Source organism: Bemisia tabaci, chromosome 2 (genome assembly GCF_918797505.1).
Source record: "Bemisia tabaci chromosome 2, PGI_BMITA_v3".
NCBI classification, from domain to species: Eukaryota; Metazoa; Arthropoda; class Insecta; order Hemiptera; family Aleyrodidae; genus Bemisia; species Bemisia tabaci.
Window position 1 is genome coordinate 76,367,345 of NC_092794.1, and position 26,486 is coordinate 76,393,830.

The 26,486-nt window shown below is 37.8% G+C and overlaps 1 protein-coding gene and 1 long non-coding RNA gene across 19 annotated transcripts in view; one reads left to right on the forward strand and one right to left on the reverse strand.

Moving 5' to 3' along the window:
- The window catches only part of LOC109037045 (coiled-coil domain-containing protein AGAP005037), a 313,866-nt gene that overhangs the window by 271,425 nt on the left and 15,955 nt on the right, over positions 1-26,486 (forward strand). The window contains exons 23-24 of one of the 18 annotated variants that reach the window (XR_011899171.1): positions 2,596-2,714; positions 15,035-15,056. The exons of 13 other annotated variants lie outside the window; for them this stretch is intronic. Coding sequence is in view for 3 of the 5 variants with exons in the window: in XM_072296278.1 (XP_072152379.1) it covers positions 2,142-2,195 (54 nt within the window). In the remaining 2 variants the exon portion in view is untranslated. Of the gene's footprint in view, positions 1-386; positions 2,509-2,595; positions 2,715-15,034; positions 15,085-26,486 lie in introns of those variants that run through there. 4 more of the 18 variants (XR_011899170.1, XM_072296277.1, XM_072296278.1 and 1 more) reach the window with 4 other exon arrangements.
- LOC140223880 (uncharacterized) lies at positions 11,824-16,164 on the reverse strand. The gene is made up of 2 exons (XR_011899174.1): positions 14,916-16,164; positions 11,824-14,200 (listed from the first exon to the last, which is right to left on the reverse strand). It is a non-coding gene; the product is annotated as an uncharacterized lncRNA (long non-coding RNA).

Sequence of the window (26,486 nt, forward strand, 5' to 3'; positions counted from 1 at the left end):
TTGAAGTGGATTACATTAATGAGCAAATCGTAGTTTTCAACTAAAGAAAAAGAAGAGAAAAAAAAACATTTATGATTTTACAGGGTTATTCAAAAGTTACGCACCACTGCCATGAGGGGGTGGCCATTTGAAATGTTTGAGTTGCCCCCCGCCCCACTCCCCCCGAGGGAATCAAAAACTGAAACGTACCTAAAGAAGTAACCCCCTCGATATGGGGAAAAACGTCTTAAACCGCAAGTCGATATCATTATTAGAACTAAAGTTATGGCCAGTGGTGCGTGACTTTTGAATAACCCTGTATCAAATTTTACAACTGAAGTGAATAACAGGTGTACAAAAATAGGGGTCTCAACGGAATCCTTTAATACTTTCCGCTTTTTTTTCAGGAAGATTAGAGAAGCTCCTGAATGACGAAGTTTTCGATTGAGCCCTTGAGGAGGGGAGGAGAGGGGGTCTCAGAGAAAAACACTGTTAACTGCCTCTAAATCTAACTGCATAGGGCCCAGATTATTGGTCCCACTTAGAGGGCTTTTTACTCTTATGGAAAATTCGATGGGAACGTAAAAAAGTCTGACTTAGATGACTTATTGGTTAAAATTTGACTTACAGGATTCCACCGTAAAAGCGTTTGACTTGGAGGAAGTTAACTGTATAGTTTTTGAATGGTTGCTGATATTGCAGTCAACTTGTTTTTAAACGGAGGAGCATAAAGATGCCTATTTACATAGTGTTAGAAATTTTTAATATTTTAATTTTTGACAGCATTGTCGCTTGTGTTCAGGCTTTGAGATTTGTGCTGTAACTTTTGAACAAATTTATGCGCCCCACTCAAAAGTGAACCTCATATTTTTGAAAGCTGACTCCCTTTCTAGTACATGTTACCTACCTAATCATTAATAGCTCAAATCACCTGCTCACGGCCGGAAACGGGAGAGGTCGTACGTTGAGCCACCTCTCTGTGGCCATGTCATTCTTCTGTTTTTAAAGATAGAGCCATCATACAGTCTAGTTAATTAAAGCTGAGAGAACATTCTGCGGCTTTTGATAAAATATTTTTTGCGAATTAAATCTTTGTAAAGAAGTAATTAACGTTTAAATCAACTGGAAACAGCCGAAAATTTTGAAGTACCCACCTCTTTTAATTTTACATTAATGCCACACACTGTCGTCTTTTAAACCAAAGCATTTCCAAAAAGTAGATGCCCATGCTAAAATTTAAAAGTAAAAAAAAATGGATCATCATTTTATCTCTGTAATGATTCTTTTAAAAACCGTCCAACTTTTTACTTTATCGAACCTTTTTGCGGACTTTAATGGGAGGGGGGGGGGGGGTTCTCAAGAATTTTGACTAATAAGACCTTTTCATATGTAGAAATGGTAGGGCCAAAGTCCAGATGCACACTAGTTGATGAAAGAATGAGACTCATCTCTAGTTGGAGATCGTAAGGATCCACTTTCATCTGGGTTAGGATTTCAAGGATGAAAATCTGTGTTGTGTCACATCTCACTCACCGATGACGCCCATATCTGTTGTAAGTCCAAGAAGGACTGCTGGGGATGGAATCTATCTTCCTTTAGGATAAGCGCTTATCTGGCGAGACGCAGAAATAATTTCATTGAGGATGACATTTGTCTTTCTTGGATTATGGTACTCATGCTGAAGAGAACGATTCTCTAAGTGAGCAAGGTGGTGACCATTTCAATCTTGGGGATCATCCTAATAATGTAGAAAGGTACAACTAGTAGGAGACAGGAACAGGGTAAACAGTGTGCTGGGAAGCATGAAGGCTGTGCACCGGCATATAGAGATCTTCACACTAAAATTCATAAAATAGATGAAAATGCTAGGAGTTGATGTTATGATGTATGTTCATTCCATTCAAGGGAGTTGGATGTTGTAATTTCTAGACCCGTTCAAAGATTCACATACTCAAACTAAACTTAATGAATAAATGATGCATGCTCGGAACAAAGTAGGTATGCTAGACTAACACGTAAGGTATCAGAACAAAACTGCCAAAGCAAAGAAAGCAACTGTAGCAACTTTTTCCCCTCATCACAAAAAAAAAAAAAAAAAAAAAAGCAAAGAAATATTCCAAATTTTTACCCTGCTTCCTGTCATTCTTTTTTGAATCACTTAGAGGGGAAGCTTTGGCAGCAAAGAGTTGCGCGAATCCTGGAGATCTTGTCGCTGATGCATTTGGTCATCTGGTGGGGAGAGAGACATATTCCTGCCAGGACGCAATTCTAAACTGTAGGGGGTGTTGGAAATCTCCAAATTTGAAGAATGAGTAATCATGTTGGAGAGTTGCCACTCTGTCACAATAACTTTGACTCCAAGATTTATCATAATGTATGTTTATTTTTTGTTATCGAAATGCTTCATTTTCCCGCAAAAGTGTTAAATATGTGTATAGAAAGTTCAGCTCATGAAACTTCTGGTAGTGTAAAATTAGAGTCAATTGAATATTAAAATAGTCTGCCTCTCAGACAGATGAAAGAGTTGAACATGTTATTTTTATTTTCTTCATTCCCTTTCTTTACTTCAATCTTTAAGTATTTATTTTTTTTTTTTTATTTCATTTTATTTTACAGTTATCTACTGGCATAGACCGTTTACAGACAGAGAAAATCATATAGTAAAACTTAACTATAAAGTGCAGTGCAACTAGTTGACACGAACCGTTGTCCTGAATAAATCGATTCTAAGAAAGGTAAACAGAACTGTATGAAATTAACAATAAATAATGAAAACAATGCATTGTTTTACTAAAATCATTTAATCAAATTCAGATATTTAATAAGGTGGAAATCGATTTTAACAACATCCAAGGGGTTGGATGATTTAAGTCATCACAGCCGATTATCATCTTAACGGATAGTTAATTAAAAATGCACTTACTATGATTCCAGCAGCCAAGAATAATTAGTTCTACCGCTGATTTGCATCATAAAGATTTGCATGCTTCATTCTGATGAAAAGGCTTTTTTACCGTAACTGCACTAGGCGATAATTTTTACGCACCGTAATTCTTTTATTTTAGATTGAATTTGTTTTAAATCTGTTTTATTTCGATAAATTCTAAATAGATTATTCTGATAAATTTTTATTTCGACAAAAATTATACGAATAGATCATCTAAATTTTAGCTAATTGTTTTTTGGGAAAAAATGAATAGATGAAATCATACCAATAGTCCAGATACACTATTCACTGATCTGTAAGTATACAATTACCTGCTATCATAAGCAAGTAAAGACCAAAGATGTCCAGCGTTTGCTGATAGGGTTCTAAAAGGGTACAAAAGGGTGCAGTTACCTTTTTTACTTTTTTGTTATCGCAAGAACCTTCTATGATGGTATAAAAGACATATAAACATTGTTACAAAGTCACTCAGTGCAATGTTCCAGATAGGGCAGGCTGGGCAGGCTGTTGAAGCTTATATGTTTCGTAACTATGTTGTAGTCCGGCCGAAAATTTTGCAAAAAAACCATGTCACTATGACGGATGTCCCATGAGGGGATGTAATTATTTTTCATAGATATACGAAGGCTTATATGTAACAATAGCGGATGTCGAGCTTTCACATTGTGAGATAATCGCGTTCGAAGTTTTTCGAAGCTTTGCACTTTGCTGCTCGTAGAACTGAGAGCATTCTTATAAACATTTTCATGAAGAGCAACTCTTCCTGTAAAAAACACGCATTTTACGATCAATGTAAGTAAGAAATTGAAGAAGTAACAGCGATTTGAAAAAAATGTGACTTCCACCATTTTTACTGAGAACATTTTTTCATACATGAAAGAAAGTCTTCAGGAAAGGTAAGGCTGGCAAAACGATTAAAATGAACCAAAAGTAAGTCAGTGCTGAGTCATATAATAAAATTGAATAAAAAACTAAACCGTTTTTAACTTCTACAAAAAAAATAAGGAACAAATAATAAAATCAGAAAAAAAAATCAACAATTCTGGCGAGACGATCCCGATACGTTTCATTTGAGTGTCAGCTGCAGCCTATGGCCGGTGCGCGGGCAGTTATCGCAAGAGCGTTCGAATCTCCATGGTGTCCCGCTGCGCCGGCCGGGAAAACAGTGGATTCTCATATCTGCTGTTATTACAAATAACATGGTTTTCCGTTCATATCTCGCCGAAAAATTGCGCTGGAAGTCTGAAACTTTGCACAGGCATTCTTAAGGGCTCCAGAATTCGAAAAAAGCGTTTTCCTTAAAACTGGCGAATGTCAGCGACCGCTGTTGCTACATATAAGTCCTCATACGCTCATCTTATGGGAATTTTGAAGGTACCTTAGGACACTTGTTGTTCCAACTCACGTGTAATTATAACCAATTTTCACTTTATATTCATCATTAGAGAAGACTTAAGAGCTTCAGGGATGAACTGGTTTATCTCCAATCCAAGATATCTGAGGATATATCCAGTATATACAGGGTGTTCCAAAAGTCCAGCCCCCCCCTTCTAACTTTTGAACGGTTCAAGATAGAAAAATGAAACTTCGGGAATGCTCCTATCTCAAAGGGGACCATCTTTTGGGGGGGGGAGGTTAAAATTTTGGTTCCCCCTCGGGGGGGGGTGGCCCAACTATTTATTCAAATGGCAACCTGTATCTTGTGATACTGTTGCGGGGAGGTCAGGAAAATGACACGGACCACATATAACTCTCGTATAAAATATAATAATCACAATAAAATCTTACATCAACAAAACACTCTGAAAACTGACAATTCTAAAACTTGACTGGCCTCTCACGGGGGGACTGACCGGACCATCCGGGAATCTATTCCTCGCGACTGATCTCGCCCATGCGATCACCGAATCTTTTTATGTCAAAACGTGTGCACTTCCGCGACACTGAAGCTTCACGTTTAGACATAAACAAGCGCCAACTTCCGACGGACCTATCTCTATCGCTGGCCCTGGAATTCCGTGATTTCTCACGAAAAGCCATGACGCGAAGTACGCCTCATCTATGGAGCCGAATGTGGGGAACTTAAGCCTGTAAAGACTTAAGTGTTCCCACCACATCCCCTCTCGCTACCAAAAAAACGAAAAAAAATGACCCAACTCCACTCTCTCAACTTAACTCAGGTCTAGATGAGACGCCCTTTAGCGACAGAAACAAATACATCAGGGATAAGCTTTCCGAGGACCACCTGGTCGAAATCAGTCCTTCCTGAAAGATCTCTTTCTCTCTCTACTTTTCTCTCATTTTTTCTTTTCTTACAATTTTCAAATTTACAAAAAAAACTTCCTAAAAAAACTTTTGAAGTGCTGCCATGACCGATTCCTGTTCCTCGAGATTGACCATCCAGCTGCCCCATCCTCGTGTAGCCGCCTGCTTGCATCGTCCGAGAGTCCTGCCGGAGGCTGTGGCGATCCCCGCCATCATGTGAACGCAGTGACTGAAGCGAGTGGCTCGCCCGAGCTACGTCCCCTGCCCCGATGTTTCCAAGAGTGAGCTACCCAGAGGTAGATGCGTTCCATACCGGAAGATGGTGCCAAGGGTAGGTTACCATAGGTAGGCACGCTGCATACCGGGAGATGGTGCCAAGCGTATGCTAGCGGTACCAAGGTGCCAAGATGTCCCACCAACCCTCGCAAATCACCGGTTGCATGCCGATGGTGATGCGCTGCTCCGCAATTCGTCAATCAGGAATGAGACATCCAGGAATGAGACATGGACATCCGTCATGAGACACTGGTCGGCCGGCAATGCGACGGCGGAAGGATCAAGCACGTCCTCCTCTGGACTCCCCCGAATGCTGCTACCTCAACGCTGCGTCTCAGGGATGGTCAAGCCGTCAGAACAAAACCCGCCAGGCAACATGGACAAACAAACAAAAAATATGGTAATATTAGTTTAAACAATTATGGTAATTTTCATCCAATTACTGATTTTCTTTTTTTTTAAAAAAAAATATAAATTCACCTATTATTATAAACATAAAATTGATCAAGATTATAAGTGTACTTCGAGTTTTCTAAAAACCTGATTTGCATCTTAGGGCTCACATATTAATATCATTATTAACTATTTAGATTTAAATAAGAATATTTAAATTAATGGAAATTTTAATTGTCAGAATAATAGGAATCTTAAAACTTTTGCTCAGAGCATGTTATTTACAATAATTTACAATTTTCTTACGTACACTTTTTTTTAAAAGGAAAAACTCTAAAAATCTCATATGAATACCTACAGCAAAACACAATAAAATACTTAAAAAAACTTTAAATCACCCATTAAACGGATGAGGGGGATCGAGTAGACTCGACGCCATCCACCACCACCATTTTGTATCAGACAAAACAGGCGGCAAAAACTGTCCGATTTTTTAAGACGGTAAAAAGTCGAATAAAAACCGATAGCAAAACAAAATTATGAACGCCGCTCTCATTAGACCTTAGACGTTAGTTCGCGAGAAATTTCGTAACAGACGAAACTCACAAAGACTGTCCGATTTTTAAGACTGTAAAAAATCGAAAAAAAACCGATAGAAGTCGAACGCAAAATATTCCTGTTTCGTCCTTTACCTATTTCCATTTTTTTTTCTTTTTTCTTTAAAAAGTTTTTTTTTTTAAAAAAAATTAAATTTTTCCATTTTTGGAATTCCATTTTCCAATTACAAAAAAAAATTGTAGAGGGAACTTGAAGTTCTGAAGAAAAGTTCTGCGTCCAGAATAATTTTATTTGTAAAGTATGCGAGCACGCCCATAAAATAATTTTAAAATGATGCGATTTTCGAAACTGACTGGTTCTCTCGACCCGACTTTTTCTTGACTTTCCAGTTCCGTATGTTTTGACAAGAAAATGAACCCGTCCTCTGCTAGAAAAACCAAATTCGCCATCTGAAATGTCCACGAAGTTTTCCGTTTGATAAAATGATAAAATTTATACATTTGGCGTTGCTGTGCCCCAATTTTTGCTTACTGCGCGCATTTTCCATATGAGTTTTCTGACGGACCCAGTTCCACTCGAATTTTTTGTAAACAATAACAACGCAACCTGCACCAGTCTCACTACTACCTTCCTCGAAAGATTCCCGGTCAAGTTCGTCGTACACCGCACTTACCTTGTTATTGAGAACCGTAGATTCCTGATCGACATTGTCCTTAACAAACTCACTTTGAGTGCTAAAATAAGACTCCAACTCTACGTCTAAATCATAAAAATTAGTAAAATTATTATCAACCACTGGAGCAACACTTACTGTTACTGCATGAACAATGTCCTGACAGAACTCCTGTGGGTCGCAAAAAGTAGATCCCAACTTAACATCTGAATCATAAAGATCAGTATAATCACTCTCAACAGTATCTGGACAACATATCTCATGTGAACTGCCAAAAATAGATTTCAATTCTGCATCTAAGTCATAATAATCGGTACAATTACTCTCAACAGGCACTGCTGGCGTAACATTTTTTAGCGCCCTCTGACAATCACTGATATTTTTATTTAAAATTTCTATTTCATGCTGATTATCATCTCCACTAAAAATTTCCATGACCACGGCACTCTCATTCTGAATCTTCGGCTCAGCACTGATTTTTTCGTCCACAGATACAGATCCTACAACAACCCTTTCATGTTTAGAAGAACTGTGTACAGTACCCATGTGTCCAATATTGTTATCCAGCTGATTTGCGAACTCAAAAGAATTTTCTATGGCCCAATTGGATACATCCTGCAAAATTTCACGATAATATTGCCAAAAGAGGTCTTCAAAATCCTTGTATGGTATATATTGAGCCAAATAAGTCCAAACTTCTGGTATAATACCAGCTATGATTGCCTCAGGTAAACCGCCCTTAAATGTTTTTATTTTTTCCAACTGAAACGCCCACTCTTCATCTTCTTTGCCCTTTTCCAGCCAAATAAATAGCTCAATCTTATCTCTTATATATGTAAGGACACTCTCGTCAGGCTTCATTTTTCGGTGGTAGAAAATTTGGTATCTTATATGTAATTTATCCATATAAAACGATTTATATATCTTATCCATGTCATCGAACCATTTAGCGACTTCTGTATTCGCCGTTAAACGAAGACCAGCTCTCACACCACTATCTGAAAAACCTTTTTCTCTCATGCATGATTCTAATCGTTGGAAATAAATATCAAGGTCTTTCCATTCAGTAGGCATTTTAAAATCTAATATATTGTTGGCTCTATGATACTATGCCATTTTTTTCCTTTCTTTATTTTTTAATATTTAATACTTTTTAATACTTCATTTTTTTTCAAAAAAACTAAAAATAACAAAACACAAGGTAAAAAATCGTTCACCCACCTTCAAGATACACTTACTATACGAAACGATACAAAAGCTGCTGAAAATTATGTATATTATAAAAAAAAATCTTTCTCAATAACTCAAAACACTACCGAACGCACAAAAACACTTAATTAACTCGAAAGAAGAAATTTTACCGGGGATCCAGGTACCTCTTGCGTAAAAGAAAACTGCGTAAAAATATAAAAGTACAAAAACTGCGTGACGAAACTTTAACTGCGTGACACAACTTTGAAAATAATTAAAAAAACAAAATACGTAGGGGCACCGGAATCGCTACTGAATCTTTTTCAAAGAAGACACGGCGCCTACAACATGTAGGCGACCACTACAACTATGTTGGCGATACAACGCGATTTTTTACAAATTTCAAAGGGGTACCGGGATCGCTACTGATTAACTTTTTTCAAAGAAAGCGCGGCGCCTCCACTATGTTGCGATCACCGAATCTTTTATGTCAAAACGTGTGCACTTCCGCGACACTGAAGCTTCACGTGTAGACATGAACAAGCGCCAACTTCCGACGGACCTATCTCTATCGCTGGCCCTGGAAATCAGTGATTTGTCACGAAAAGCCATGACGCGAAGTACGCCTCATCTATGGAGCCGAATGTGGGAAACTTAAGCCTGTAAAGACTTAAGCGTTCCCACCACAACACCTCATTCGAAAGAGCGTAAAAAAACTAAGAATTTTGACGCAAATCACAGATCAATATCTTAATTTTTGACCGAGTTATGATAGGTCAAAAGTCAAATTTGACCTATTTTAAAAAAATCATAACTCCGGATCAAATTAGTGTATAGAAAAAAATAATACGGGAAAAGAGCCTCGCCCTAAAGTGGTGTTTTTTAGCCCCTTTTTGTATACCCGAGTTGATCAACCGGACAGTGCTATAATGAAAGCCTATGGTAAGGCAAACTTCCATGCAAAGTTTCAACTTGAAGTGACCCCTCGTTTAGACTGTACAGCGTTGCCAATTGTCCATGTTCATGTGCTAAAATCAAGGAATTCTGGACTATTAGTCCGGTGCATAAGTAGACTAGGACACCCGTGTTGGTCAACTGGACACGGCGAAAATGAAAGCTTATGGTAAGGCAAACTACCAGGAAAAGTTTCAACTTGAAGTAAATAAACCTCGTATAGGCTGTACAACGTCGCCAATTTTCCATTTTTATGCAATATACTCAAGGAATACTGGATCATCATGGTTCAACAGACTGGTACACCCGAGTTGGTCATCGAGATAAGGCTCAAATGAAAGCTTATAGTAAGGCAAACTTCCATGCAAAGTTTCAACTTGAAGCGAATCTTCGTTTAGGCTGTACAGCGTTGCCAATTTTCCATTTTTATGTGCAAAAATTGAGGAATTCGGGACTAATAATCCAGTGCATCATAATTAAACAGACTAGCGCATCGGCCTACGAGCTGAAAACTACCCTGAGATCGAATAGAAGCGTAACTAAAGGCCATCGTGAACTTTTTGAAGCAGTGCTGCCAATTTATTGTTAATTTTTTTAACATAAAAACATTTAACATTTTTAACGTATTTTTTTTAAAATTAGGGTATTTTCGAGGTTTTTGGCGGAAAACGTACCTTCATGGGCTATAACTTTGATGAGTTTGGGCTAAACATTACGACTCGATAGTAAATGCACTAATCTGTTTAATTATGATGCACTGGACTATTAGTCCCGAATTCCTCGATTTTAGCACATAAAAATTGGAAAATTGGCAACGCTGTACAGCCTAAACGAGGTTTCACTTCAAGTTGAAACTTTTCCTGGAAGTTTGCCTTACCATAAGCTTTCGTTTGAGCCTTGTCTCGATGACCAATTCGGGTGTACTAGTCTGTTGAACCATGATGATCCAGAATTCCTCGATATTACCTCATGAAAATGGAAAATTGGCGACGCTGTACAGCCTAAACGAGGTTTCACTTCAAGTTGAAACTTTTCCTGGTAGTTTGCCTTACCATAAGCTTTCGTTTGAGCCTTGTCCCGTTGACCAACTCGGGTGTACTAGTCTGTTGAACCATGATGATCCAGTATTCCTCAATTTTTGCACATGAAAATGGAAAATTGGTAACGCTGTACAGCCTAAACGAGGGGTCACTTCAAGTTGATACTTTGCATGGAAGTTTGCCTTACCATAAGCTTTTATTTGAGTCTTGTCCCGTTGACCAACTCGGGTATACAAAAAAAAGGGCTAAACTTGGCGAGGCTCTTTACCAAATTGTGTTCGCTTTTAAGTAAAACTTGCAGAAATCACTTCCACCTAATTTTAAGGGGGGTTTCGGACTCCCAAATACGTCAATTCAAAGGTCATTCAATTTTCCCGTGAAATAAGCCACTTTCCCCCAGATTTGCCTCCACATTATCTCAGTAGGGTCAAAATCAGTTCAACATTACGTTGGAAGTCCCCAAATTTCGGGAAAAGTTAAAAAAAAACTAAATTGAAAGGATCTTTAATCACCTTAAATTTCGTTTTTTTTTAACTTTTCCCGAAATTCGGGGACTTGCCAACGTAATGTTGAACTGATTTTGACCCTACTGAGATAATGTAGAGGCAAATCTAGGGGAAATTGGCTTATTTCGCGGGAAAATTGAATGACCCTTGAATTGACGTATTTGGGGGTCGGAACTCCCCCCCCCCTTAAAATTAGGTCGAAAAGATTTCTGCAATTTTTACTTAAAAGCGAACATAATTTGGTAAATTTTCCCGTCTTATTTTTTTCTTTACGCTAATTTGACCCGGAGTTATGATTTTTTTAAACATAACTCGGTCAAAAATGAAGATATTGATCTACGGTTTGCGCCAAAATTCTCAGTTTTTTATGCTCTTTCGAATGAGGTATCACAAGATACAGGTTGCAATTTGACTAAAAAAAAGTAGGGGGCCCCCCGCCACCCCTGAGGGAGACCAAAATTTTGACCCCCCCCCCCAAAAAAAAAAAGATGGTCTCCTTTGAGATAGGAACATTCCCAAAGTTTCATTTTTCTATCTTGAACCGTTCAAAAGTTAGAGGGGGGGGGGGGGGCTGGTCTTTTGGAACACCCTGTATAACCTGAATAAACACATTTAGGGCTAGCTAATACCCAAGATTTATGCTGATGACTGGTGGTCACTATCTACTATCAAATTTTGACGGGCCGCACTTTTTTGTGCAAAGTAAGATCAGAACGGAGTGTCACCATTCATCATTCCCTGCCACAGAAATCATTTCTGCCAAGTTTTCATTTTACAATGAAGCAAATTAATGAGTTTAAGACTGATGACTCCCGACACTTTGATGCTATTTTGATCAGAATTGGTTCGGGAATTTGATCGTCTATCCAGGGCTTACCACTGTCGTTGATAAAATTTTTCAGAATCGGGAATTTTTATTTTGATTATGAAAGTGAACGGACGCATCAGACATTTCAACATAAACACTGATGGCATCATCAGTGGATTAAGAAACTATCAGCAAACAGGCAAAAAACCACTATGGTAAGAAAAGCGGAGGCATTTTAACAGAGGACTACTTTATTACATTAGAAAGAGAACAAAACGCAATTATTAAACTAATTATTAAACTAATAAGTAAATAAATAAACTTTGGAACAGGTAAAGAGAACGGCTGAGAGTACGAGCAACTTGTAACTTGTGAAAAAAATTCTAACTTCAACTGAGGCACCAACTCTTGAAAAACAGAACATGCGGCACCCTTAATGGTCGAACAGGAGAACAACTAATATGGAACTTTTTTTATTTGGATAGCTCCTTGGAACAATTTGACCTGAGTGCTTTTCTCTTTCTGGCCAGACTTTTGAGGTCTTTAAAAGTAAACCTGTGCCCCAACTCATAACAACGTTTAATATGCACTGTCTGTTCCTTCTTGTCGTACATTTTTGATTTGATTTGCTCTATTCGATATCTATGTGCAGAACTGTACTGCACTTCTTGTCATAAAGATGTGATTTGATTTACTCTTTTTAAAGGTCCATGTACAGTACTGTACTGGTACTGTACACAAATGTACAGTGTACATTAAATGTAATGATGGATCAAAAAAGGTACCCTTTTTATCACAAAAGCTGACAAAACAAAGGACTACGGTCATCGTCAACTACCTACGTGTACAGGTTGACTTAATCTAAAAGTCCAAATGGACCACTAGACCAGGTACGAATTTCAGCATTCTGATTCAGGTTTCTTAACCGAAATTTCACGTAGAATACGATGCGCGCAACAAAAATTACCGAAATCAACTCCTTATGAAGAAATTAAATGATTCTTGATGCGTGAATTCAAACCACCCGCTCATGAAAACTCAATGCTATACGTGATTCACATCGCGCGCTAAACATTATCATGACAGTCTCTGCGATATAAAAATCTGGCAACCTCAATGTTGACGCTTTGGCTCAGTTATACCAAATTGCTTATAGTTTGAACAACACAAGGTGGGAAATGAACGTTTGCTCGATTGAGAGGCTGGCTGAAACCGTTGTGGTGCGCGATTTGACTCACGTAGAGCTTTGAGTTTCTTGTGAGCGGGCCTTTTTAAATACCTCGTAACCAATGTGAAATAAAAACGTTAAAATCTTCCTTAGGAGTTGATTTTAGTAATTTTCGTTGCGCAAATCGTGTTCCACGTGAAATTTTGGTTAGGTAACATATATTAGAATGCTTAAATTCGTACCTTGTCTAGTGGTCCATTATGAAAAACAACTCCAAATCCCTACAATTTTATGAAAGCTATGGTAATAAGCTGCACAGTTGGGAATACAGACATAAAAACAGCAGGTTAAATGAGTGAGTTATAAAGAAAAACAAAAGCGACTCACATTTCATCCCAACCATTTAATCAAGGCTTGGTCCTAGTTGTCCCGCAGAAATTTTTTTTTGAGAGGAACATACATCCTTGCACTTGGTGAGTTAGAGTTCTTTGCGGTTGAATTTCCCTTTGAAACTCGTATTGCGCAACTCTTCCATGTCGTAGGTGATCGGAATGGTCCGGCTAACGGCAACAATCTTGAACACTTCTGTGCGCAAGTTGGACGTGCATACTTTCTCGAACATTGCTTTTAGTCGCAAGAAGCATACATTATTACCGATGCGTGATTTTTGTCTGAACAGACATATTAATTTGACTTTACGCAAGGGTAGTCCGCGGAGCCGCTTTAGGATCATCGGTAATGTCAATGAGCTTCATTATGACAGTGCGGAGCATGATTTTGTAGCACTCGCGCATCAGGTACAGCAGAGGTACAAAATATATAGGCTAACGCCAACAGAACGTTCAGTGGCGGCAGGTTGCGCACTTGATTTTTCTTGGTCCGCTGATGCGAATAAGAAAAATAAAGTAAGTAACCTACCACCATGCAACCCAATAAAGTATCCAAACATTTCAAATTAGAAAGTTCACTCTTGGCAATTCTCTGTCGAAGCAGAGGAACCCAGCTAGAAAGCATTGTTTACATTTTAGCTTTTGTTCGGAGCCTGTTCGTGTAGCCTATATATTCTGTGGCAGAGGAGCCAACCACTTGAACGACCCTTCCGCGTTGAACTCTTACCACATCTTTGTTTCAAGCACATTGTTGAACTGCTTGATGATGTACACTTTAGTCATCGGGTAGTAGCTGTACATGTTGATCTTGTGTGGCTTCATCAATCCTTAACACTTAGAGTTTTAGAAAGTTTTAAATCGCCTCAAGTCTGTCCCTGTGTAATTTAGAGTTTGTTGACAAATTGCGTGATAGCTTTCCCATCATTCTTCAGCATTCTTAATTCATCGGGATATTGTCCTCAGTTACTCAGATACTCAGTTTCCATTTGGATTCATGCTAATGAAAGGAGGGCGATGAATTAGACGCACTGTGATTTACCTTGATATTAATAGCTGAAAAAACAGTGGAATCAGTACGCTCAAACTTTTAGGTTATGTCAACGAGGAAAAAGCAGGAAGACCTACCTAAACCTCCCAAGGAAAAGAGAATTAGAGGGGGAGGAGCTAGGGTGCCAAAGAGATATGTGATGGAGAGGAAGTTTCATGGTTTCATGTCACCTGTTATACGTTATTATTATGATTTTGTGTGATAGAGTACGATATTTTGTGTGTTCTTTCAACTGCTTAAAAATTAATTCGCTTTTATGATGAGAAGATTTTCTCCCCTGGGAAGTTTTTAGTCAAGCGTGGAAGAAGAACATTGCTTCCTTTCTCTTTTACTAGCATACTTTCATTCGAGGAAAATCTGTCCCTTCAAGTAAGAAAGGGAAATTCAATTTATAGATCTTACATGTTATAAATAAAGAAATATTTTACTTGAAATCACTTCTTTGAAACAAAAAATTAACCAAAATCCACCCCATCCCCTCTTGGATTGGTCCAAGCTCTTTTTGAACAGCATTACAAATCTGAGTCTAATACTACTCACAGTACTGAACTTTGCCAGCTGTCTCGAATACCTTTAAACATTTTAAGATATTAATGTATCTTTTTCCTCCTCATTGCAAGTTAATCCTTGTTTCGTCCGTGAGCACATCTTCAGTTTCAGACTGGAATACCAGTTTCAATTTCTGTAATTTGACCAAACCAAATATTAGGAAGGTTTTACCTGTGATGGTCCATTTCACATAATACTTGATCATCTACTGTAAACCGGCAGTTGAATGCTGCTTCCACCTGTCATTGTTTTGAAAATCTAATCCAATGTTGTTCTTGCGTGGCCTCCAGTTTGGATGGAAGTGGAGTTCGCATTTCAAGGAAGCTGTCTCCAGTCACGAGTAAAGATCTTGACTTTATTTTTTACCTTTATCTTGAATGCGTTGCCTTCAAAATCCCATCCTCAGCTGTGACTGTATGTTCCACCCTCTTCCCTTCCGCGTTTGTTTCTCTTCTCTTTGTACTAACATACGTTTTCTTCATATGGTCTGTTGATATCTCTGTGTTGTTGCCACTTTCTGCACTTGGGGTGGTCCAAGCTTTAATCAATGGGCACTGAGAGTTCCTTGCATGACTGCTCTTGTAAAAAAAATAATTAGCAATTTAAAAAAGATTTTCATTTTATTGTTTTCGAGACCTGTGTGGCTTAGGGATTACACTTACTGTCGCAAGGAGTGCAATTCCTCGGCCCCAAATCTTATTCCTGACGTGGCATTGAACAAAAAATGCTGTAAAACCCCTCAATTTGTGAAGCAGCAAATGAGTACTGACAGGTTGATTATTAAGTTTAATCGTGCCTTCATCTAATGACTTCCATCAATGAATATTCACCTTGCAGTATGATAAATTGATGAAATTCACCTTATAAGTTATCAATTAGATCCAATAAGTGACTTGTTTGCAGATGTGTATGATAATTTTGACATCATGAACGTGTCATCAAGTTTTATTGACACTAATAGAAGTTGTGGGCCATCTCATTCTTGCACCCAAAGAACCTCTTTTAATATTGATTTATGTTACCTCTGTGGATGTTATTAATCAAAAGTTTCTACTCTTCTAACAAATCAATAACAAGAAATCAAATTACTTAAAGTCTTAAATATTGATATTCCTTCATCTGATTAATTTAATTGATGACGATACTTATATCTAAAAAAAAGAGACACATTTGATTTATTTTTCACTAATTATCTTGGATTTAAAGTATCATTGGCCTTGTATGTGATTACTACAAGGTCTGTAAAGTCTAGAGAAGCTCTAAATTTTTGTACTAATCGAGGACCCTGCTCAAATAACAGCCTATAACCAAAGACATTGAATAGAGTAGACCGTGCGCTGTGAAATGGAGCGGTGGCCACTTCTCTTCCATTCGCATGCCGCACCGACCGATGAGTGCGGGAACATCGAACCGGCACCGGTGAGGTAAGTGAGCCCCAGCCGTCCCCAGCTCGCGGTAAACGAACAGTGCGCTATATACGAGGTTGGTACGGTTCGGCTCCGAAATCTTTAATTATTAATTGATTAGTGCGAATATTTTCGGCTGATGTGTTCTTTAATCATAATCAAATGTTTCTGTGTGAAGATGTGTTTTAGTTTTCATGATTAAACACGACACATCTCTCAATTTATGGTATGCTTACATGAGCAAATTCTTGATGAACCGGGCAAGAGACAAGAATGATTGTGTCCCGATGATAATTTTTAAACTTTGACTATGTACATTTAGCCTTAAGGAACTACTATTTTTGGTTCATTTGTTTTATTACCTATCTACACTGGAAACTAATACACGACACAACAACGGATCATGAACTAATGGCACATTTTGTTCTTCGTAAAATAAGCCAGAAAGAGCAGTTCTTCATTGAAAATTGTAGTCAACTTAGTGTCTTCAATTTCAAAATAGTGTTGTTTCAGTTTGTGATATTTATTTGTTATAAATGTAATATTAAGTAAATACCCTCAGCATTTTGCTGAAAACATAGCTTAAGTGCTGTGTTTTTTTTAATTTTATAGAGGAAAGTAAAGACATGATAAAAACTCATTTCATAGAATCCACTGCACTGCAATGTGCAGAAAAATTGAGGCACTGGGTGAAAGAATGGCATTTCTTGGTTGCGGTGGTTCAAAATCTCTACTAATATTTCATCAGTGAAGGAAATTCATGGATTTCGTTGAAATTTCTACTGAGTTATTTTTCATGATTCTGCAATTTTCTGTGAAAAAAATCCTTGAAATTTACCATTAGAAACTACTCTACTAAACAAATGTGAGCGACATAGATTCTGGAACATCGTTAAAAAGAGGTGCGAGCCCTTCTCGAGCGCAGCAATTTAATCACAGAGCCGCCTAAAAATGCAAAGGAATTAAGAGCAATTACTTACCCATACTTTTTGAAAATAAACAGTATCCTCGATCGCCAGTCATAAACAAGTGACTGAAGTATTGATTTTGAAATTTTTGAGCAGATTAAATAACATTAAGTTGCGACTCGCAAATTAGTTTGACAATAATGCTTGAACATTATCTTTTTCAGTGGAATAATCTTAAATCTCGGTACTTTGAAACTGCCGAAATCTTTGCCCCTCCTTTTCAGCTTTTCATCAAATCTTTCTCTTAGATCAAGATGGACAATAGCTTTAAGTAACTCTCTCGTAACTTTTATATGCCTTTTTATGTAGGTACCATACATAACACTATTCCTCGTTTTTACCCTTGATTTATATGATTGACCTCATTTTAAATCCTTTTTGTACCTTTTACAAAATTACTTCTTATCCACGCCGTCATCTTTACAAGCTGCACGCATTACAGGAACATCCGTCTGATACGCAGGTCACTTTCCTCATATTTTCAATTATGAAGCGTTTTTTCCAGTCAGTAATGACTGTAGAGAAACGAAAATTGTTCAGAGTAATAGTAAATTTCATGCTATTAACATGTGGTCCTTATAAATCTTACCGAAAAATGAAGTGGAAACGAGTAATTCGCGAAAATCCGAGCGCGCAACTAATTTTTCCAAGTACGCGCAACGCCGGCTCATGCTGCGTGGGACTCAGTGGGGCTCAGTTGCGAGCTCCCACCCCGCCTGCCCATTACGGGGTCCCGCCGAAGTTGCCTTGCTCAGCTGACACGGCGGAGACAGGGAGTGCACGGTCTACTCTATTCAATGTCTTTGCCTATAACTGGAAACTGCATTGTGAGAAAAACGCTTTTAAAGTTTTGTATACGATGTACTACGCCGACTGTGCTTTCCAGGTACCGTATCTTGCTTTTGTGTTTCTGGATGACCCCATCCTTCTATTGAAGGATGCCAGGCTGATGTTGCGATACCTTTTCGGTTTTCACAGAAACATACGTAATTTAAACAATCAGTTTATAGGCTGTTAATGTGCCCAACAATAATTTTAGTTGAAGTTAGTAAGTAAAAAAGATTATAATCACGCAAAAGTAATGCTAAATGAACGAGCAGTCACTATCAGCGATGCTCGCGAACCGAAAACGTTACCGAATTGATGGACGCATGAAAGGCCCTCTTTTGTATAGGCTACTAGTCCACCCCTTGCTCTGGAGGCCTCACTTAACTCAGGTAAAAAAGGGTTTTTGACTTCCAACCGTTACCTAACTACGTTCTACCTATACCACGGCATAGTCCTGGGTAGTGGGTACGGAGAATCTGAAAAGCTGATGGGGGCAATAACGACCTATACGCATATAGACCGTTATTAGTGCGGGGTCCTCAATTGCACCTTCTAAAAATTGGATAAACTTGCCCATAAATGATTTTTTAAGAACATTTCCTGATCGGTTAAAACTTAAAGAAGCGAACGAAAAGATGGACCAAAGCCTGCGTAGCTTCGGTGATCTCAAATTTATTTCAGTATGTTGCTCTTGGAGGGTACAATTTTGATACACATAAATTGATCGGGAAATGAATATGTAGGTCGACCAATAGCCATTCGATCGTCATGAAGTCCATCTACAATTGATAATAAAGCTACCATTGAATCAATTGTTAAGATTCAACCTGGTAAAAAAATATTCACCAATTTACAGAGACTCAATTGAAAAGCTTGCGCTCAATTGACAGACTTGAGACTTCATTAAAACATAAGCCGAGTGCTAGAAATAATGTAAAAGTTTTGATAGGAAAAACTAACATTTTATTGCATGAATGAGAATAACAGGCCGAAGCTTTTTGAAGTCTGGGCTTCATTGTCAGGTTCGCCGTCACAAAGTTTTAAAGACAATGGCCATAACTCAATTGATAAACATTTTTTAGAAATTAAGTTGTAGCCTTGTGTTTAAAAGTTTGTAACAATGATTCTGATGATGAAGCAGAGACTTCGGAAAGCTTCAGCCTGTTATTCTAATTCATGCAATAAAATGTAAGTTTTTCCTTTCAAAACTTTTACATTATTTCTAGCACTTGGCTACCTACATTTCAATATACATAAATCAGTGCTACTACCTCTTCAACATTGTTTTTACAATGTTCATTGAACTTGAAAAGAAAAGCTGTGATTCGATTGAGTTCGCTTTGGACGATAGAATTGCTATGGATTGTTTGGGTCTTATACCTCAATCATTCGTGATCGGTTTACATTTTCAATTTTAGATCAATTTTATATTTGATGTACTTGGCTGGAAGGAAATATTTACCGTACACCCGTATACAAAAGAGGCAGTCTCGAAGAGTAAATATGTTTTAGAATAGTTTAGAAAAAGTATGTTTAGAAAAGTTTGACCTCTCAGGAGAGTTTTACTCAATTTTTTTTTTTTTTTTTTTTTTTTTTTTTTTTTTTTTTTTTAAGAAACACCATTGGATATGCTTTAATGAAATAACGTTTCGACAGTGAAACTACCAGACTACGTATCTCGTTTGTGGTGCAATTTAAAGATCTCCGATGACATTTTATTTTTTAAAAGAGAACAAATCAATATCATTCTGTAAAGTTTTCACAAAGCATTCTTCCTGAAGAGAAGAAAAATTACGGAGGTTTTCAAAAATTGTCGTGGAGTAGTTATCCATTTAAAAAAATAAAGTGAGACAGGAAGTCTGCGCTGTCGCGAACCGAGATACGTGGTTTGGTATTTTCACTGTCAATTTGTTCAGTGTACCTCTATGCTATTGGAACCGCAGAGTTGACCATCCCAATAATTTTCTTTTTAAATGTTGGATAGTTGCATATTTACAAGGTGCCTTTATACTGCAATTGATCGCACAGCAGTCTTTGTTTTTACTTTTCGTTTGAATCAAGTCTCAACTTTTTCTTATTTATCATTTTCACCATTTTGTGCCTCTACACTTTTCTTGTTTAGCAACCTTGCTTAGTACCGAAGGTCTTGATCCAAAGTTCACCACTATCCTTGTCAGAGACCTACTTCGTGTTGTTATCTAACTCTTCAAATCCCCACCTTTACATCCGTTCAGCGGTATACTAGTCAGAGAATGAAATCAGTGACCAGAATACATGTTTTCTCATCAGATTCTCACATGAGATAGGTTTACACATTGAAAATAACAAGTGCTCATAAGGGCCTTCCTCTTCGTATGATTGGTCTTTAAAAAGTGCACAAAACAAGTTTCTGTGAGGCAAATACTTTTCTACATCTTCACCTTAAGAATCTGGCTCAGTTTTGAAGTTTCACTCCTTGCATAATGAGGGTAGTATTTGGTGTCCGAAGTTGGATATCTCGGTATTTTTTTCTAAAAATATCTAGTGCATTTTTTGATACATTTGCTGTTACTTTATTATGAGCGCTAAGTTGGCGGTGCTTTTCCTTTGAATTTTTTGTTTTTTTACGATGCTGTCAACAACCTATTCAAAAGGGGAAAAAGACAACCAATTTTGCGCTCACAGTAAAATCATAGGAAATGCTTCCAAAAATTAACTACTTTTCTGGAAAAAACACAAGGAAATCTAACCTGGAAACACTTGTACTTTAACACTCGATCCAACTTTGGAACTGAGCCTATGTCTTCAACTGATCTTGGGAAGTAAAATTTCCGATACCTATTGAATTTACATTTGAAATCTTTGAATTTTAAGTCCAGAAAGGCCCCCATGATCATTTGTCCCGTTCAGAATTAACTTAAACAAGTAAGAATATAGCTTTTGTGTGCATCAGTTCTAACCCCGTGCTCATATAAATAGTCCAGGCATATTAGATCAAAAATCGGCGATTAGAAAAAAAAAATTATATATAAGGTTTTATGTGCCCAAGTTGTTCATTGGGGTGTCAGGAACTCCCAGCAAAAAGTCCCCAAGAATCCCCTGTACGCTCGACCCCCCGCCCCCCAAAACCCCCAAAAAATCGACCTTTCCTCGGTTTTTCGTAAATATCTCTATAAGAATTGGTTTTAGCGAAAAATGAGTTATTTAGTGAATGAAAGTTCATAAAATTTCCAATAAAAATGACTTCTATGAATTTTTTTGTAAAACGACTTTGAACCCCTCAAAATGGCCGCCGAAAAAACGGGCATTTACGGAAATTTCAGTTTTTTCCCCTTAGCCGCGCAACGGTTTAACATACAGGATCGATAAGCATGGTCCCAGCCCGCGAAGAAGTCGATGTGAAAAGATGAGGCCACGTTTTTTGTTTTGTCTACGCATTTTCGCATTTTGGAGGAATCGTAGCTGCCAAATGACAGAAAAATGATGAATGCTGAAACACATGGCCCAAGGAGTGGAGGGGCATTATACCTAGCAACGCTGGACGAGCCCTTCTTATCTAGAACTCGGGGGGCTTATGTAGCTCGTTTAGGGGCTTCGGTTTCATAAAAATTCCCCTCTCGCTTCTCGTTGCCCCCCCCATCGAATTTATCCCGTGGGGCTCCTTCATATGTTTTGCGATTTGCGATTAGTTCGAGAACTGATCTCAAGCAGTTGCACGGACTTTCACCCTCGATTCGCGTTGTGGCTGTGTCATTCTTATTCCAAGCATATTATATATCTGCATATTTATTATCATATTATTAATATGCAGCGTCCGATTAATGTATATCGGACTTTATCATGCAAATAAAAATATCGAAAGTTTGAACGAACATCGTTTCATCAGGTTTAAAAAAGGTGCAGTCACGGCTAAAAAAAGTAGTCTCGAAATTCTACCGCTGATAGAAGATGCCGCCAAATTGCACTGTTTTAGAGCATTCCTTCAAATTCAAACGTTGCGCGGTAATGCACACTCGCCTTTAAATTGGGGGTGGAAATTGTATCCGCAGCTTACTCCTGTACGAACCACTTTAGGGCCTGCACCTAAACATGTTTTGGACGCAATTTTCTGTGGCTGTGTTAAGGGTTGCAGAAAATCGTGCGGTTGTAGATAAACAGGCCTGAAATGTTCAAACGTTTGCTTGCATTGCAACGGCATCTCGTGTGATAACTCGCTTGTGCTTAATACAGACGAGTGGGAAGAAGAAGCCAATATGGATGACGCGAGGGCAACACCAGAGTTGAGCGGTAATGAGGCGGTAGAAGAAGGAGAGGAAGATAAACAAGAAGAAGAGATGGAAAAGAAGAGAGAAAAAGTTGTAAGCAATTACGCACTTAAGCCAAAAAGACGACGATTATTCTAAGACTTTTCTCTAAGTTTTACAGCTGGACATTCCTTCAAAAAAGTTATTCGGCTACCACTTGCTATCGAATAAGTAATTGTACTTAATTAATTAAAATATAGTGCTTTACAATGATTATTAAATGAAACAAATCGAAAATATTATTTGTGATTAATATTCTGATCATTTGTTCTTTAGCACGGTTTTATAATTGACTCTATTCAAGCTCAAAGTAGTACCTGAACACCTTATACTTGAAAAGATAATCATTCAAAAAATCTGAGCCCCCCCCCCCTCCCCCCGCTTACAACCACCTGTACTGGAGCTGGAGGTATCGAAGTGAAAAAACGAACATTTAAAAATGTGTTTTATTGCTTTACTAGAGACAAATCGAAGTGAAAAAGAGGGATCATTCAATTATAAAGTAGGTAATGCTCTATTTCTACTTTTCAGCCCCCCCCCCCCCCAACTTTCAATGCACAATTTCTGTTTTCTGGATGGAAGAATCCCGACTCTCCTCCCTCTTCAGATGCATTACGTGATAATTGAACGCTTCCTTGCTCCAGCAGAACCGTAAACTTAAATGAGTAACTAACCGGCACTTGATTTGTTAGGCCCGGGTGGAAGAGTTTCGATATATCATATTTCCGTTGATCGACCGTGAGTCTAAAATGATCGATAATAATCATTTCTAATGTGAAATTCAACGCTCTTTTAGAATCCGCAATTAACTTTTACGTAAGAGCAGCCGTTTCAATGAAAAATGAGCATTTTCGGGAAAAAACTGAAATTTCCGTAAATGCCCGTTTTTTCGGCGGCCATTTTGAGGGGTTCAAAGTCGTTTTACAAAAAAATTCATAGAAGTCATTTTTATTGGAAATTTTATGAACTTTCATTCACTAAATAACTCATTTTTCGCTAAAACCAATTCTTATAGAGATATTTACGAAAAACCGAGGAAAGGTCGATTTTTTGGTGGTTTTGGGGGGGGGGGCGGGGGGTCGAGCGTACAGGGGATTCTTGGGGACTTTTTGCTGGGAGTCCCTGACACCCCAATGAACAACTTGGGCACATAAAACCTTATATATAAATTTTTTTTCTATTTTTCCTATAATGCCCGGACTAAAAAGCAAACTTGATTTAAGCTAAATTGAGCACCGAACTAATTTCCGTGTGATCTATGATCGAAGGTTTTTTTCTATTGCTGAGTTCTTCTCAAAAAGTTTGCTGGTGGCACAAAGAAAGGGAAACGTTTTATTTAATTAAACACTAATTTTTGCTGAACAAAAAAGACCTTGGACAGATCTATGTTGAATCTTCGTTGACTTTGGTTTTTTTGTGAGCGGGATCTTTGAATCAGTGATTATAATGTAAGCTACGAACGTTGATTTTTCATATTTACCTTAGTTGCAGGAATTTCCAATGCCCTACACATGTTTCCACGTGAAATTTTGAACAGTAACTAGATCCATGGGAAGTTAGATTCTTATGTATCTATTGCTTTATCAAACATATTTTTTTTATCAGAATAATTTAATAATTGATTTTTGTAGATTTTGAACTACCCATCATGAAAGGCCTCTATCTGATTTAATGCTGTGAATCAGTTTTAATACCATCAAAATTACTCATCAATACTTACCGGTCAATATACAGTCAACCTCTGCTGTAAACAAAACCGCTATACCTGAAATCCGGCATTGGTGAAGTATCGGGTGGTCCTTCGAATTTTTTATGTTAACTTTAAGTAATTTGTGCTGAAAATAGCGAATGTAACAGCACCGCAACACCTCCTATTGCAAATGAATTTTGATGAAATGGAACATTATTTTAATATCTTGCCTGATAAAGCCTTTAAGTACGAAGAGGGAAATAAAATTTTGTGGTAAGCCTGCAAGCTACCAAAATAACAGATTACAGGTGTAGTGTTCGTGGAGATCATTTTCAATAAAAAGAGGCCTCTCCTCTCCATTGAAAAGTCTAGGAAACCAAGGTGCTCTTAAAACAAAACAGTGCTAAATATGTACCTAGAATAAGACAATGGCATGAATGCGTGGTTTTTTTGTGTTTTGTTTTTTGAAGGGTGGCTTTGCTTTCGTTCAACTGTCAATCCTCACTACTATATCTAATTTTTATGAAACATTCTTACCGCTAAGTACTACAATCATACTGCAACCAATGGACCAGTGCATCATTGAGTGCTCAAAAGGTTATCTCCTTGTAAGAATATCAATACGAATCTTTGAAAACAGGGATTTGGTTCGCTTTCCAAACTCTTACCCTTTGATGCTTTATTGCTTTCTTCTGTTCAACAGGCAATTGATGGCACGTGCCTGTTGACAAACTTAATCCAATACCGTAGGAAAAATAATGCAAACTGTACAAATTAAAATAGAAGATGTGCTTTTTAAATTTTACCCCTTAGCTTTGTCTTCTTTTAAATTTGTTTACTTATCGCCCCTCAAAGGACGCTCAATATAACGAAAATTTCATTCTAGCCTTTGACATGCAGGGTTATAGCAGGAGTTGACTGCATAGTTAAGTACTCCCCCCCCCCCCCCCCCCCCTATAAGTTGGCAGAAAAGCTCAATCGTTTAAGGTCGAATGGTTACATACATATTATTTTTCTCAGTCAAAATGCTTTAAATTTTAAGCTTAATTAAGCCTTAAAAAATCTGGTTATACCAGGAAACTTTTTAATTTCCAGTCGTATTTAATCGCAAAACATGAAAGAAAAAAAAAATTATTAAGTAACCACCAAAGATATGATATTGAGTTAGTAGAGCTCATAAGCTTCTACAAAATTTATATGATGTAAGTTAAAGCAAAAAATACAACTGATGCAAAGAAAAATATAATTCACCCAGCTGACTAACAATGTGAGCAGGTCACTTAGTGACTATCTTAGTTTTTGACCTGAGTCTGTTGGAAAGTTCCTTTATACGAGACTGTTCGACTCCTATTTCGCTGTCTCCCTAAAAATGAGCCCTGTAAGTTCAAAAATAAGAAGTTAAAAATAGTTTTGTTTTTTTTCATCTGAGTTTTTGTCGTGATTGTGCAATTTTTGTTTTGATTTTTTCAATTAACCCAATCATCATGGTAACAACAAGTGCGTTTTGGGAGAGTAGCCTACTGCACCATAGCTGCCTTTTAACTTCTTATGAGGTAATCGTCTCTACTTAGTATTATTTTAAACCAGCGAGTGAAAAGTACTAGTGATTCAGTTAAATTTCCTAGTGATTAGTGTGATTCGAGGTCCGAAGTGTGAAATCAAGATGATAGAACCTTGTTTGAAGAGTGCCAACGGTTTCTCGTAGATACCATCCGAATTCGACATATTGGGATGGAACGTTAATTCACACCACATGATTCGATGTTCTCTTCTCAGTTAAATACACCTTTAGCTCCTCAATTATAGTTGTAAATTTAGAATGAGTCAGTTAAGCTCGGGAGGGATTTGCCTGCAAATAGTCGAATCTTACAGTTTTCGGTACGAGAAGAACGATGCGCACGTCAAAATTTCACGAAATATTGTCTCCGCGGAGATATAACGCTTCCTTTTTAGGGGTCCTCGAAAACATGTTTGAACCGACCGCCGTGAATTCTTGGATCTACGCGTCATAAGACGGGAAGATGGCGGCGGCGAAGCCGACCTGCTTACTACCGCCACGCCGCCGTTGTTGACATCACGATTTCTCGTTTGAGGTTAAGTAAGTTCTGTGTGAATGTTTCATATCCTACATACATCTGTATCGCATTCTGATTGAAAAGCTTAGAGAATTAAGAACAATGGATATGAATTTCAAACAAAGTAACCGACATAACCTCCAATTGACCAACAAAAACATACCGCCAACGCGTCGCCGCCGTGTATTCTTCCACTACGCTTTCCGCCGCCATATTGATCGTGACGTGTACGTCCAAGACCTACGAGCGCGCAGTTCAAACGCCGTTTTAGGCCACCCTAATTTTTGGCACTTTCAAATAAACTTTTCTCCTGTTTGCAGTCATCAAAAAAATTTAGGAAAAAAACCGTAAGCTTCGGTCACTTACTACTTTCGAGTGACACAATAAAAAAAAATGACTTAACTGACTCATTGGGGTTTTTTTTTTTTTAATTCCAATTTTAAAGATGAATCACTGGAATTTGTATGTTTCTCCTTGCACTGCTCAATGAAA